The sequence below is a fragment of the Neurospora hispaniola genome, assembly GCF_033458365.1.
Source record: "Neurospora hispaniola strain FGSC 10403 chromosome Unknown B0T23scaffold_4, whole genome shotgun sequence".
Classification (NCBI taxonomy): Eukaryota; Fungi; Ascomycota; class Sordariomycetes; order Sordariales; family Sordariaceae; genus Neurospora; species Neurospora hispaniola.
The window spans coordinates 2,742,717-2,757,614 of NW_026944409.1; the positions used below are offsets into that span (position 1 = coordinate 2,742,717).

General features: G+C 51.7%; 3 protein-coding genes and 1 non-coding gene across 4 annotated transcripts; 1 reads left to right on the plus strand and 3 right to left on the minus strand.

Moving 5' to 3' along the window:
• Positions 1-1,490: 1,490 nt before the first annotated feature.
• On the minus strand, positions 1,491-3,332 carry B0T23DRAFT_316965 (uncharacterized protein; the record flags this gene model as incomplete). Its single annotated transcript, XM_062834966.1, has 3 exons — positions 1,491-1,637; positions 1,740-2,888; positions 2,979-3,332. 3 exons carry the CDS (start codon positions 3,330-3,332, stop codon positions 1,491-1,493), a joined length of 1,650 nt encoding a protein of 549 aa, XP_062693127.1.
• A 970-nt stretch (positions 3,333-4,302) lies between these two features.
• On the plus strand, positions 4,303-4,400 carry B0T23DRAFT_t180. The gene has a single exon. It is a non-coding gene; the product is annotated as a tRNA-Pro (tRNA).
• Positions 4,401-5,529: 1,129 nt separating this feature from the next.
• On the minus strand, positions 5,530-8,287 carry B0T23DRAFT_317811 (integral peroxisomal membrane peroxin-domain-containing protein; the record flags this gene model as incomplete). Its single annotated transcript, XM_062835026.1, has 2 exons — positions 5,530-6,621; positions 6,698-8,287. Coding segments are annotated over 2 exons (2,682 nt in total), but the record flags the coding sequence as incomplete, so codon positions are not given.
• A 2,477-nt stretch (positions 8,288-10,764) lies between these two features.
• Positions 10,765-13,848, minus strand: B0T23DRAFT_316219 (uncharacterized protein; the record flags this gene model as incomplete). The annotated part of the gene is made up of 5 exons (XM_062834918.1): positions 10,765-11,744; positions 11,949-12,265; positions 12,337-12,739; positions 12,776-13,403; positions 13,495-13,848. The coding sequence occupies 5 exons, from the start codon at positions 13,846-13,848 to the stop codon at positions 10,765-10,767; spliced, it is 2,682 nt and encodes an 893-aa protein (XP_062693129.1).
• Between the last annotated feature and the right edge of the window lie 1,050 nt (positions 13,849-14,898).

Here is a 14,898-nt window from a genome sequence, read left to right on the forward strand (position 1 = left end):
ACCTGCCGATTCTTCAGGGGTCGAGACTCGCCTGAAGCTCGCTTGGCTTTCAGAAGGAGATGCCTGCCCTAAAGATTTGTGGACCCAATAATGTAACCGTGTTAGTGCATCGGCACACCTTTCCGCTTCAAAGTTAGCATCAGTGCTTCATCCTTAACAGTCAGATGCAGCTGACACGCACGGACAGTACCGATAAGATAAAGTAGCGTCGAACCGAGAAGGTCGCTGCCTGCCGCGTATCAACTCGTCAGTTCCATGGATATTCAACCCGCGTGTTTGTGTTTTCGTCCTCAGCAAATCCCTTTGTGTCTGTTCGACATTGTTTACCACGGAAGGGTATTGCTCGCCTACTTCCAGGCGGGCACAACTAACATAGTCCGCTGCTATCTAGTCCGCCGCCATCAACAAACTCACGATTGCTGCACCAAATCACAAGTGTCGTGATGTCATCAAGCCAAAGTGCACACTGTCAATGGCACAATTCTATGAAAGCCGTGGGGTATATAATGAAATCGCTATGCTGGTAGCGAGGCTTGCGAAGCTGTATCAGGGGCAGTATGGGGCCGTTGTTGGGTTGGCAAAGCTAGACGTTTGGATATGGCATCCCGACTTCACCAAATGACACTCGTTTAAGATATTGTCCCAACGCCCGAAAACCATCTGATACCGAGGGATATCATAATGGTAGGTATTCGGGTTTCTGGGAAGCTGATCTATCGGTTGTCGTACGTTTCTAGGCCGAGCTCGGCATCTTGAAACACTTCGAGTTCCGCTCCGTCACTTATCGACTCATGCCCGTTCTTGAGACGGCAAAGACGTTACGACTCAGTCAAATGTCAAATTTTGCTCTCACATAAACTGGTCGAACAACTTTGATAAAAAAAAAAAAAAAAAAAAGTCGAAAGAAGCTGGCGAACCACTTCCATCATACATTAATTCCGAAGCAAGCAAAGATATCTCGATCAAAAAAGCAATTATCTACAGCCATGTCCTCCGCACCACGCAGGTCCAATTCAACCTGTCCGCGCCCCGGTAGCAGTAATGGTGCCCATGCCTTTCCGACACCATCCGGCAATAACGGACGACGACCTAGTCAATATCAACAAACAACGTCGAACCGCCGAGAGGATTGGAGAACAGATCCACGAGACAACGGGAGACGACGAGGCCAATATCAACAGTCAACATCGGAGCGCCGAGAGGACTGGAGGACTGATCCACGAGCTCAGCAAACACCAGAGCAACGAGCACCACCATTATTTAACAACTCTGCTTCCCATGCTCAGAGAACAACGCCACACACCAGACCAGCACCACATCGACCCTCAGAGCAGAGATCGCCCCCGAACAACCCTAGATCGGCTCCTCGGCGGCCATCAGCAAATAATCGATCAGCTAATAATCGGTCTTCTCCCCAATCCGGCCCAAGTTCGAACAACAAGCCATCACGCCCTGATGAAGCCGCGATCAAGACGCAGATGAATCAGACATTATCCATTGCCATGATTGCAAGTCCCGCCAATCCTATACCCTTCCCCCTTCCGCTGCCCCTCGGACTTGCAATGCTCCTTGTCGGATCCAGCAAGAACGGCAAGTAATGGGTTGAACCTGAGAACTTGGGAATGGCCGCTCCTACACTGTTCCAATCACAGCATATGGAAACGTATCTCCTTTCGTCCTTCGCCATCTCGTCCAACTTCGAGCGAACGCAATTCCACATCGAACTTCAACCCAGAAACTTGCACCGATCGTTTGTTTGACTCCTCGACAGGCGTTTTGGCCACTGCATCTCTACTTCCTGACTCAGGACCACACTCCCTATCCACCACTACTACTTTCGAGTCGACTTTCAGTTCCACTTTCACCAGTTGCTCAGTCCCCGGCCGCCCAGGACCAGCCGGTCCAGAAAAAGTACTACCTCTCCTATCCGCAAGCTGCCACCGACCAAGTGTCGGACTAAGCTCCATCTCCGCTTCCGGCGCCGGTGTCCCCTCCCTGGATGCGAGTCGAAGTTCCAGCCCTTTCTTTATACCCTTCTTCCTTCCCACTGTCCCCAACTCAACCGTAGCAAGGGTAGAACGCGAAGGTACCGGTGGCCGCCAGTCTTCCCCCGGCACCGCGTTACCTGCTGGTTTAAATACTCCGTCAGCCTTGCTTTCCGCTTCCAAGATTTGGCCTTGGCTGATACTGCCAAACCTCCTCCATCTTGCCCGAATACCTTGATCACTTTCCCTCGGAGAAAATAGAGAAAGCACTCCGTTTCCTAAGCGAGCGGCTACTAGCTCGCTGACGGCGGTCTCTACGGCCTTTTCAACGCTGATCATGAAGGAAGCCACGTCTAGTCCGTCGGCCATCTCACCACGGTCAGCGTAGCTGGGCTGGAACTCATCGAGGTCCAGCTTCGACAGGCTGTAATCGCCTTTGGTCTCTTCGGCTGGCTCTTTTCCTGGTTCCTCCACTTTCGGTTCGGGGCTCGGGTGCTTGATGCTTGACGCGACCTTCTGACGTTTCGGGCTCGGGGTTTGAATTGGTGTCAGTGGTAGTGACGGTGGCTCGGCTTTGCGCTTGGCTGCCCTGGAAGGTTGGACGCGTGTTGGTGTTGACTTGTTTGGGGAAGGTGATGGTGTTTGAAGTTTCTGAGGGTTTTGACGGATAGGGGTGCTCGCCCTCAAGGCGATAACCTTCCGAAGATGGTCATCTTCAAAGTCTGAGTATTGAGACTCCGTGGGGCTCTCGACAGACTCGGACGTCAAGCGGTCGTCAGACAGATCGATGTCGTCGGAGTCAGCAGCAGCGGCAAGTGTGCGCTTGGTAGCCACTGGCCGTGTGACGGCCATCGGTCTGATCATGATCTTTTCGAGTTCCTTCTCCTCTTTCTCTTTCTCTGCCTGTTATCGACGATCGTTAGTCAGTCATGTCCGTCATCGCCACTGCTGCAATCCCCCTTCTCTCCCATCGTGGTTTCAGTCCGCACTCACCTCACTCTCAACCAACTTCCGATGCATGCAACGATCAACCTCGGCTTTATACCAAGCCTTCACCCGCTTGTAGAACTCCTTGTCGCCCTTGTAGACGGCACCCTTCTTGAGAGCACCCAAGTCGTGCTCCAGTGCTTCTTCGCTGAAGAAGTACTTGCCGATCGGCAATATAGTTTTCGCTGGGCCGCCGTGGCCTTGCTTGCATGGTGGGTTGAGACGGCAAGCGTGGTGCCTAATGGCCTTTCTTTTGGAGGTTGGTGTCTTCTTCATAGTGGCTTGAAGGGTGCGAGGATCCTTGATCTTGGCTTTGGTCTTGGGGTAAGAGGAGGGTTTTGCTTTCGGTTTGGGCGTCATGTGGGAGTATGTCGGATCTGAGGGCGGAGTGACTCGGGGATGGTGAGTGCGAGTGGTGGATGGTTTGTGATGATTCTGCGCGGCACAGCTATCTTGGGATACGGTGTCGTCTGAGGGCGAAGTAACTCGGGAAATGGCGAGGATAAGCGATAGATGATCCGTAATAATTTGTGGTGGAATGGAGACCAGGAAATGTACGCTCGGTAGAGGTAGCTATCCCGCAGAACCAGACTCGGGGAATACGCAGGTGACTGCAAAGTAAAATGTGCAATGCAGCGGCTTGTGGACAACGTGCCTGGGAGTTGCGTGATGGTGCTCCAGACCATGGGGGAGGGACACAGAAAAAGAACAATAAACCGACTTTCGAGACCTCCATGTCATTGTCAGATCTTGTTCAAGAGAGCATCAGCCGGTCCTCAACGATCAAAGGGGTAGATGCTGAAGTGCACACGAAGAAATGGGGGTCTATTGAGACGTGGCGGCCTCGGGCCTGAAACAAAGGAATCGAAGAACAACTTCTAAAATCCCATACCCTTCCTTATTAATCAAAAGTAGTACTGGGATGACTTGCACGTCGAAAGGTTAGTCGCTTTGTCCTCCGTTGGTTCACACATCTTGCCATATCCGGGCGACGCCATTCGGTGCGATCTTTAGAATAGTTGGAGAAAAACGATCGAAAGGCGCGACAAACGCACTGCGATCCGTATATTGAATCGTACACATGGGGGAAAACCAGATGAAAGGCACAAGATCAATTGAAATCAGGTGAAATGAATATCTTTACCAAAACGACAAACCAAAGCAAATCTGCAAGTCCATTATGGCGAGTTTTCGTAGTCGGTCTGCAATGGCACGCCACCCCCTATCTTTGCCAGCAAGTCCACTGGAATTAGGCTTGTCAGGAGTGGCCAATTGCAATATAATGAAGATTACTCGGCAAAAGTTCCAACAGCAACAACCAACCAGCAATGGCTCAATGGTCTAGTGGTATGATTCGCGCTTCGGGTTAATCACCCTCATGGTATCCATGAATGTGCGAGGTCCCGGGTTCAAATCCCGGTTGAGCCCCAATTTTTTGATCCTTTTTTTTTTTTTCATTCTCCCCCTCGGTGAGAGCTTGGTCATTCGTAATATAGAAGGGATTTGCGATTCTTTGAAGGGCATTTGAGTTTTTAGTCTTGTTTTTTACAGAGTTGAGGAGATTTTAGAGAAGGGTAAGTAAGGTTGGTAATTCTACTTGTATAATCATTTCGCTATAGAGAGTCTTAGTTCATATAAGTAACTATTAGATTGGTAGGTACATTACTATTCTGCTAGCTTTCCTTTTTGTTTATTTTTCTTTTTTCTCCTCTTCTTCGTATATTCATTCGACTAACATTACGCAGTTCCAGATCAGCTAGGTAACATGCACTGTCCAGTGACGAAGCGAGTTTGATTCTATCTCGTCTGACTGTCCGAGAGGAACAATTTGTCAAAACGAGACAGGCAAGCTGCTTGCTTTTCCGGGCGGAATTGCGATCCTTAGCGATATACAAACAGACGTATAGATATAGAAATGACAGTGACAACTTGCGAGTATGTAACACATAAAGTCCGGACAATGGATGGCTCCGAAGTCTCTCCAGACGAGGCAACCAGCGATGGCGTTTCTGCGCTTTCAGTTTTCGAATGCAAAGACATTCGTTGACCACAACATTGCGAGCCTGTTCCATCACACAAATATGCAAAAACATGCTCTTCCAAATATTTCCATAGATCTGTCATGGGTCTCACATATGCATGAGAAAAGAAGGAACTTGCTGTTGGGATTGACGAGTGACAGCCGAGTTTTGCGTCCACCAAAGATGCCAAGAAATGCCAAGACATGGTGATGGCCTCAACTGACAACCGCCCCGGCAGTACCATCAACGGATTGATGAGTGATGAAAGAGGTAAGGTGTACTTCGCTCGTAATGGGGTAAAAAGATGCTAGATCTTCACGGCGGACGCTAAGTGGTTCAATCTTGTTTATTCGATCTGTTCGTGTCCTAAAGTGACATGTACAACATCCAAACTATTCAGTCTCCCCATCCGATCCCCGTCCCGTCCCGTTCCGTTCCTGGGTATCCCATCCCCAATAGTCTAACCTAGGCCATCTATCTCCTGAGTTATCCCGTTATGTATATAGCAGTAGGTATATATTGTTCATCCGTTAGCCTCACTCCAATCCCATCCTGACCTCATCCCCAAACCCCCAACTGCCTGCATCTTTCCCGGCATCCTGCAACGCCAATCTAGTTTGCGTCCCAAACGACGACACCACTTCATCCTCCTCGTTGGTCTTTGCCGCCATCAGCGTGGATTGCGGCGCTGGTGATGACCCTCTTGCCGCTGCTGTCGTTGGTGTTGCCGTATTGCTATTGCTTACGGCGTTGCTGTGACTCGACCTCCTACTCCTCGCGTAAGAATTGTTATTACCACTGTTATTTGAAATCGTTCTTCGACTGATGCTGCTACTGCGACTCTGACTTGATGGAACAAATAAAGAGTGAGAGGAGAAGTAGGGCGTGGTACTGGGGCTCTGTCCGCGACCTTCGTGACCTGCATAACTGCCGCCGCCGCCGCCACCACCACCGGAGGAACTTGCTGATGGGCTGCCGGTGGTGGTGGGGGCAGTGCTAGTGTCGGTGAAATTCCGTCTTTGTTGTCCTCCGGTGGAAGAACCACGACCACCCCGGATGGTGACAGCGCTGGAAGCACCGCTGGTCGGCGACTTACCGAATAAAGCACTAGAAAATCGGTGGGACCTACTAGTACTGGACGTGGAAACCACCGAAGCAGCCTCGTCTCCTCCTTCCGTTTCTGCGTCTTTATCTTTGCGGAGTTTATCCTTCATATCCATTCTGCTTTTCGTCATATCTTGCGCTTGTATCCTTGCTAAGCTGTCGACCGCGCTTTCGGGTGTGGACTTCTTCAGCTTGATCGACGTCTTTCTAGGGACGGCGGTAGAGGGTGAAGCAATCTCACCCGACGCGGCTAGTTGATCGGAGAGCAGCGATCGGGGTTGTGCCCGAGCACCTATTCCTGGTCCGGGCGCCGGTGTCGCGGTTGGTGTAACTGAATCGGCGCTGGAGTTGCCGTTGGCGGATCCGTTCACAGTATAGTTGTTTCCTTGTTGGTCAACTATCGCATCCTCTGCCAACTCTTCGATCAGGGCATCGTCTGCTTCCACGAGCTCGGCATCGCGATACCACTTTCTCCTTCTTGTCCAGCGTCCCCAGCCGTCTTGACCTCGGCGGCCATTTTGCCACTGCGTCTAGGTTAGCACGGTGTGCCTGTTTCTCTTGTTCTCGAAACAAATATCTCCAGAAACGGAAAGAACAAACCTTGTTATCATAGTAAACCCAGCCCATACGCCCCCCAGGGCTGTCATAATCCCACTCTTTTCCATCCGCGTCTTCTCCAGGCATGACAGCCTCGTCAGGAACTCCATCGACTCGCCATCTCGATCCTTCGACCCAGCGCCAGCGCATGTTACTACCGTCCTCGACCTCGGGAAGCTCAAACTGGTCTCGCGGCGGGACCGCGTTGTTGTGCTCGTCGGTCCATGCCGGCCTTTCATACGCAAACAGACTAGTAGTCCATCCCAGACCGACCCACCGACGCTGGTTCTCATAGATGATGAAGGTAAAGCGCACGCCTGTGTCGTGTCCGCCGCGGGCACGTCGAAGGGCCTTAGTAAGCTCAGACTCCTGCGCGTTATACGCCTTTGTACTTTTGATGTTGGCAAATGTCTTCTTGTTCGCTGAACTGCCGCTAGCAGTGGATGCGGCTGATGATGCAACACCACTCTTCTCAGCAGGAGAAACCTTGACGGGCTTTTCGAACTGCAAGCCAGTGACTAATTCCAAAAACCTGCGAATAGAGGCGCTACGCCATAGAATGGCGCGAGATACACGCATAACGCGGGAATGCCAAGTTAGGATGAGAGTACCAAAGATCAAGATAACCCGGCGTGTAGTAATCAGACGGAAAGGTGGAAGCGTCAGGGCGAACCAAAACGGGGTACAGAGAAGGATCCGGATGAAAAGTGTCGTCAGCGCGGGTTTTGTGGTGGCCGATGTAGGTGTTCGCTGAGTGCTGAGGAAATCCGTGAGTTCCAGCATAGGTTCCAGCAGAATGTTGCAGCGCGCCGTGAACTCCTTAAGTGTCTCGACAATCTCGTCCAACGTCTTCTGGTGCCGCGTGTTTGTCACTTCGGATACAGACCCTTGGTTCCTCAGTTGTCCGCCTCCCCCAGCGCCCGCTCCCACGCCACCACCGAGCCCGCCATTGGCCTTGCCATTCTTGTTGTCCGGGAGCCCGTCGACGGAAAGGTTCTTGCTCTTGGGAGCCTTCTTGCCCCTAACACTCCCTTTTCCATCTGTCCCAGCGAGCGCCGCCATGTCTCCAGCCGCCACGCCTGGCTCGGTCCAACCACTGCTGCTCAGCGGGCTGTAGCGCCGGCCGTACATGCCACCGATCAAGAGTAGGACAAGCACGACGGGGCCGGCGACCCGGACAATGATGTCACCATATAGGACGGCAGCCCAGAAGACCGCAACCATTAGGAAGCTTTCCCAGGGATCGCGCGTCGTCCATGTTATCAGACCGGCAAGCGTATTCAAGGGTAGGAGGAACGGATGGCTATAAGCCAAAGCGCGTGTAATCTGGGGTGGTGTCGCGAGGAGAAGCGGCGACTTTTGGTGGACGAGGATGGTACTCCTCCTCTTCGCGGCGGAGGTGGCGCTCGGCGCGGTCGAGCTTAGGGTAGCGGGCGAGAAGGAGGCATGGGTCGGGTTCGGATTGCTTGCGGTGCCATCATTCGAGTATATGATGCCCTTCGGCTGGTTCGAAGGGGTGGATGGGTGAGAGTTCAGCGCATCGCCGCTGCGCTGAGGCTGAGGAGCGGACATATGCGAAAGCCAGGGAGGATCCTGTATGTTGATGGAGGAAAGTGTCAGTCTTGTACTGTCTAGCTATCCCTAGCGGGAATGGTGATGCAACGATAGGGTCATGATTCGATCGAGGTGCGCAGTGAAGAGGGGCGGCGCAGCATGGTTGTCGCTGTGTCGCCTTGGACTGTAGCCTTGATGGAAGGATGACGATGGCCGTGGTTGGGGGTGCTGATGATGACGACGGGCTGGATTGGGAGCTCTTGGAGCTGATTCGGCGGCAGCGGGAATCGCCGACAGACCTTTCTATTTGAAGGAGATCGCTGGCCAGGGGGGGCCTGGCAAGGATGCCTGGTACTATTGAGATGGCGGATCGATCTTCAACAGGACAGAGTCTTATGCACGACGATGGGGTGCCGTCGGGAAGATGTTTGTCTGGCGCAACCTAGGCCGTATAGTAGGTAGGTGGTGATGGTAGCACAGAGAAGGTAGATAGGATAGTGATAGGTAGGTAGGTTGGTAGGGACAAGAGGACAAGGCAAAGAGCCCGTAGGAGTAATGTTCAGGGTATGTAAGAAAGGGCAGAACTCACGAATGCAGCCATGAATCAGAAGCAGCCGCAGGTAGAGGGGGGAGGAGGAGGAAGAGAAGGAGGAGGAGGAGGAGGAGGGAGAGGGAGAGGAGAAAGAAGAAGAAGGATAATGATGATGACGATGATGATGATGGCCGGAACTGATGGTGATGATGGTCGTCGTTTGTGTACGGTTTGCTCTCCGCACGCAAGCCCAACGGAAGGTAGCACGCGCCCATGAATGGCTCCCTCGAGTCGTAGCCCAACGTCATAGGCTGCGAATGTGCGCCCCGACCGTCTTCCCCAGGCTTTTGGATTTGTGGTGGTTCGCGGTTCGCGGTCAGATCAATGGAGTCGGGTCGGGCGCTAGGAAACAGCGGAGATGCGCACGTGGTTAGCTGGGGTTCAATACACTATTCGTGTTGTAGTGTAGTGTACAGTCAGGTCGTGCGGTCAAGGATATTTAGTATTCATGATAAGAGGTAGGTGTAGTAAGAAATGTTGGACGAAGTAAAGAGGCGCAAAACCAAGGAGAAACGAAGAGCGGTAGGGGGAAAACGGACGAATTTTTGGTCCATTGGGATGGATTGAATCATGGAAGTGGACAGACAACTGAAAGGTCCTTTGGTGCCGCTGTCAGACAGAATCATTCCACGTGAGTTCCTTCTTACGATCTCGAGATGGCATGGACCTAAGTAGGTAGAGGTAGTGGTGGGGCCTGGAAGACGGAATACCTACGGCGGTCTCGAGCGGAGCATCGGGGCGGTCTAGCACTTCATGCAAAGAAGCATTAGCACCCGCGATTACAGGTATCTCGTCACCATGATACATAGGTATCTCTCTATAGCGGCTGCCTTGCTTCATCCTAGGAACAGGGCAGCGGAGGACGAGTGCTATTTGGCTTTCCTTCAGTTCCTGCTAGGTACTTCCCGCTACAGGGGCGGATGGACGGAAATCACATGCAAATTGTTCCTGGCCTCATATCCATACCTGCCTAGGCACAATCCCGCTCACCATATGTAAAACCTCCGGCATTTGAAGCACGCTGTCGACCGAACATACCCGGCACAGGACCCTGCTGGTGTCCTCCTCCGACAATGATGTCACATTTAACTTGAACACGAAAACACATTTGTGCACGCTATGCACTTTTCTTTCGTATCTATAATTGCTTCTACTGAATCTGTGAATCTGTAAGTATAGTTTATATTGCCCGAATATGTGCATTTCATGCCCGCGAAAAAGAGTGGGGGAGACCCAACGTGTTGCCCCCCTGTAGCACTGTAAATCCGTTTCTTCCAACGTCCTGCCTTTTCACACCTATCGTTTCAAGGGCGTTAGAGGGTGGAGACATTCAAAACCACATTTTGCACACAACGAATCTCTAGTAGAGGTAGGCATGAATGTTGCAGTAAGCTAATGGACCATGCTGGATTTCCCTAGAATTTAAAAATCAACGCTCCAAATCTTTGCTGTAAAGGCAGGGCGAGTGCCCAGCACAGACGCAGCCGTCCACACTGGCTCGACGGGCCGAGGCTGGTACTAAAGATGAACCCAGGTAATCCTACGAGAACCCATATAAAGATATGCCTTTAAAAAGTCTCATAACCCGTGATATGTACCTTGAAGGAACCTTGACCAGACCGTTAACCTCCCATACCCAAATGTTGTTGGTCTCCTCAGGTACTATTTGGCAAAAAAAGCCATGACCCTAGCGACCAACCAGAACCACATCATCTCGGCGGGCCGCCCTGTTCTCCTTGGCCTTGACCGTCAAGCGTCGTCCGTTGACACTCCTAGCGCAGGCGCGCCTAATTCTTGCCGGTCTTATCATCACTGAAATAAATTCTCCCAACGAGACCGGACGAGGATTGAACATTTATTGGAAACTAAAGGGATCAATGTCAGTTAGCGGTCATCAGTCAATGAAAACAGGAACCCAAACCACTCACCTCTTGTTAGAGTATGCAATGCTCGTATTGACCCCCCTCAACCATCGACAGAATCGTCTCGCCTGCACCCGCCCGCTCTCTACCATTTTAGTGTCCGGATTTACGAATCGATCAAACGTCAAGACCACCGTCCTATCTCCACTGCCCTCACGCCCCTTCTTCAATATAATGGTCACGATCGTCTTCGCGTTGGGGCTTGATGGGCAATTCTCGACGATGACCTTGGCAAACTTGTTGGGATCGATCTCGAACTTGTATGGGCAGTTCTTGTACGGGAGACCGGGCGCTGTGGAAGCAATCTTGGTTTGGTTGCATGCTATCAACCGGACTGAGAGCTTGTCCTCCGTAGCGCCATTGGTATCTACGTTCCAGCTGCCCTTTTCGATGGTCACTTCAAACTTCTCGTTCTGATTCTGAGGCTGCGTTGTCTTCGCCGTCGTCGTGACCCCATTCTCGGGTTTGACAAAGGTTGCCGGCTTGACGGGCGAGGGCTTGACGGGCGGGTTGTGGATTGAGGTAGACGTAGGGGCGGGGACCTCAGTTGGAGAGGTAGTACGCGAGCTAGCTGTGCTAGAGTCTGGCGTCGGGCCTGCCGTTACCAAGGGAGCCGGGGCCGCCGCCGCCGGTGAAATCGCTGCCTTTGTCAAGTGCGGAGTGGGCGGCTTAGATGACTCTGGCGATCTGAGGCCTGTGCCGTGACCCTTCATGTTTTTGGGGCCTGAACTGACCGACTTGGGCTGTAAAAGTTGAACCGTAGCTGCTACCGCTTCCCCGGAGCTACTAAGCTCCAAAGCAATCTGGTCGACGATGCGCTCTAACCGTTCATTCTCCTCCTTGGTACCCTCTTTCGATCCGACTCTATCTATCAGAGCCCTTAGCTGAGGGTCGGTCTTGGCGATTTCCGCCAACCGTACCACGGCCAGAGGAATTGGTGTATTTACAGTGCTAGAAGCAACGGGTGTTGACATTGTGGGAGCTGCCGCGGCAGTTGGTGGTGTTGCTACTGCTGTCGGAGCAGCTGGAGTCACATCCTCTGTGGTAGTTTGTGCCGAGGGGTTAGAGACAGCCGCAGAAACAGGTTGAGGTCGAGGCTGTGCTGTTTTTGGTGCCGCTGCCGCTGCTGGAATTGCCGGCTTCTTTGTGGGTTCTGGGGCTGCCGCCGAAACAGATTGGGATCGACGCGCAGCTGCTGTTGGCTCAGTTGATGCGGTTGGCTCCGTTGATGCTGTTGGCTCCGTTGATGCTGTTGGTACTATTGATGTTGTTGGTGCTGTTGGTGCCGCTGCTGCTGCTGCTGCTGCTGCTGGGGCCGAGTTGGATTCCAGGCGAGGTTGTTCTGCATCACCGGTTGTCGCACTGCTAGCAGTCGTGCCAGCCTCAGCCTTGTTTAGACTTTCCCAGTGCTCGACGGCCTTCTGAAAATAGGGTATCTGACGCCAGTCCGGGTCATCAAAGTCAAACGCTGAAATATCCTTGATTGAGAGCCAGCCAAACGACCTGAGGATATGGTACAGCAATGTTAGTTGACCGGAACAACGGCCCAGGTTCGGCTTCGAAATAGAACTTACATGTCTCGGTCAAAATACATGACCGGAACTTGCCTAAGCTTGACTAAAGGCCCGCCATCCTCGTATCCCGGGGCCCACCCTTCGAACTTTATCTTTCCTGCTGTTTTGTCAAGTTTATAGCAGAGAGGCACAGTCTGCAAGAGCTTAGTATCCTCCAACGTCTTTTCAAGTCCGACTGAACTCAAGTCTGCCTCTTTCACCGGCAATACCATAACAGGATAATGCCGCTTGTCTTGATTCCAAAACCCTTTGTAGAGGCTAGCTGGTTTGGGATTAGGGATGAGGACAGCTGAGCGCGTGCTGCGATCTGACGGTGTCCGTATGTGTGAGCTCTTCCGTCGATCTTTCGCTGGACTAGGGGTAGAGGTATCTCGAGACGAAGGTGGTGCCATCGCCGGACTAGCTGTTTCTCGAGCTGGAGGCGGTGCCATTGCCGGACTAGCTGTTTCTCGAGATGGAGGCGGTGCCATTGCCGAAGGCGCTTCAGCGGCTGGTGAGGCTAGCGAAGGTATGGGAGTGGAAAAGGAATTAGCAAACTCGGGATTCGCCTCCACATATCGCGCTCGTTTTCCCACGCTTAGTTGAAGTAAGTTAACCGGCTTATAGCCGTTTGCAGCAGCTTCTTCGACCGCCGTGTTGTTCCTCTGTACCAGTTCTGCATTACACCCAATGACGCGAAAACCTAGCGTGTCAATAGCAACGCTATAGTTCTTTGACTGGTGGTCATGCATCTTGCTTGCTAGGTGCTTAGCAGCTCCCGCAAGAGGATTGGCTCCAAAGTGAACTCCATGGTCATCACACTTGAGAATGTAAAATTCTCCGCTCTCGGGAGGGTACTCGACTATAATATGCTTGAACTTAGCATCGCCTTCTTGGTACACCTCATCGAAAGTGATGGATCGTTTCGCGGATGGGCGCTTTGCCGGTTGCTCGTTTGCGATGTTCTCGTTAGGAGACTGAATCTCTGTAATAGGGCGCTTGTTTGATAAGTGAGAGACAGGAAGTTTTGAGGGCATGGGAATGGGTGTTCCAGCCTTGGTGTCTAACGACAGCCTCGATATTGGCAGCTCCGTAGGTGGCGTAGACTAGATAACATCGTGTGATCAGTATACGGCCAAGATAGTCGTGAACTCGTTGAAGGATCAAACATACACCTACAGAATCTTCTTCTATGTCGAATGGTAGCATTCTCCATTTCTCGTTCACGGCGGAAACCTTTTCAATAAACCTTTTCCGGTCATTCTCCAACCTTTCCTCGTAGTTTTGAGTAGCTTGACGCAGATAAAAGTCTCGCTTGTCTTCAATGAACTGCGTGAGATCTGGAGGTAGAGGTGCTGTACCGAGGCTTTTCTGGAGCATTGACCTTTCCTCGAGCCTTCTGTTCTCAATCTCATTTTTCGCTTTCTGCAGCTCCTGCAATGCATTGTGCTTTTCGGTCTCGAGCTCCTTTTCGAGCTCGTCTACCTCTCTGCTGAAGCGAAAATGAAGCTCATAGGCTCGATAACGATCCATTTTGCGCCGAGTGTCAACCGCCTAGCCGTAGCTGAGAGTGTATTCGGTGGGCGGTTGGTCACGTCGTGAACGCGTGTGAAGGGTAGTATGTTCCCCTGGGGCGTTCCTTCCCGATCGCCTGCGCTGAGTACAAGGTCCCTCCAGTAGGTACTTGGTGTCGCGTGGAAAGCTGCGACTCGCGAGCTGATGTTGTTGGAGACCGGAAGTTGAGGCCAGCTAGATGGGGCTCGAGTGAATGCAATCGATGTGTGTGTGGTCTAGATTGTGCAGGTTCTCCGTCTCCGCTTGGAGATAAACCGCGTGTAACCGTATAAAGGTTTTGAGGTTTAAGAACATGCCTGGAAGAAAGGAAAGCGATCACTAGTTGAGTTATACAAGGGACGGTGGGTGAGCACCGGGTCAAAGATTACCTAGTCAATCTTATGGTTGATGAGAGGTGGTTTGTGCGATGTAAGGATGAGATTGATTGTGGTCGATTGAAGTGAATGGCGCTGTCTATTTTGTCCTAGGGGTATGCTAGACGGAGTGTAATATTGGTTATGACTTTTCCTAGCCGATACCAATACCCAGCCACGCGCTCGCTATGGCAGCTCGTATGATCCGTATCGTATCTTATGCGCATGCCATTTTGGGTTTAACTGGTTCGCAGCTGCCCAATGATATGGCACGTATGGTGGTGATAGTGGACCTCGGGTAGGACTGGCAACTTAATGATTAGAGGTAATCCTAGTGCATGTGGAAACTTACGTTGATACCCAACCAGGTACTGTCCTATATGCGCAGCTGAGCGACTCGATAACTATGCTAAATCTAAGAGGCTCGCACTGCTTTCATTGATTTCTGTGTACTCCATGATAGATGAAATCATATTTGAAGCACGAGAAAGAATCATAAATCACTGTAGTGAGCACGACATTGTCAATGATTCGGAACAATGATACTACGTGCTGTAACCATCCTTGGCATTACACAATTAAGACGGGAACGAACATCTGATACCACAACTGTCAACGTAGAGATTGTAGTCTACAAAAAGGCCATAGACACAAC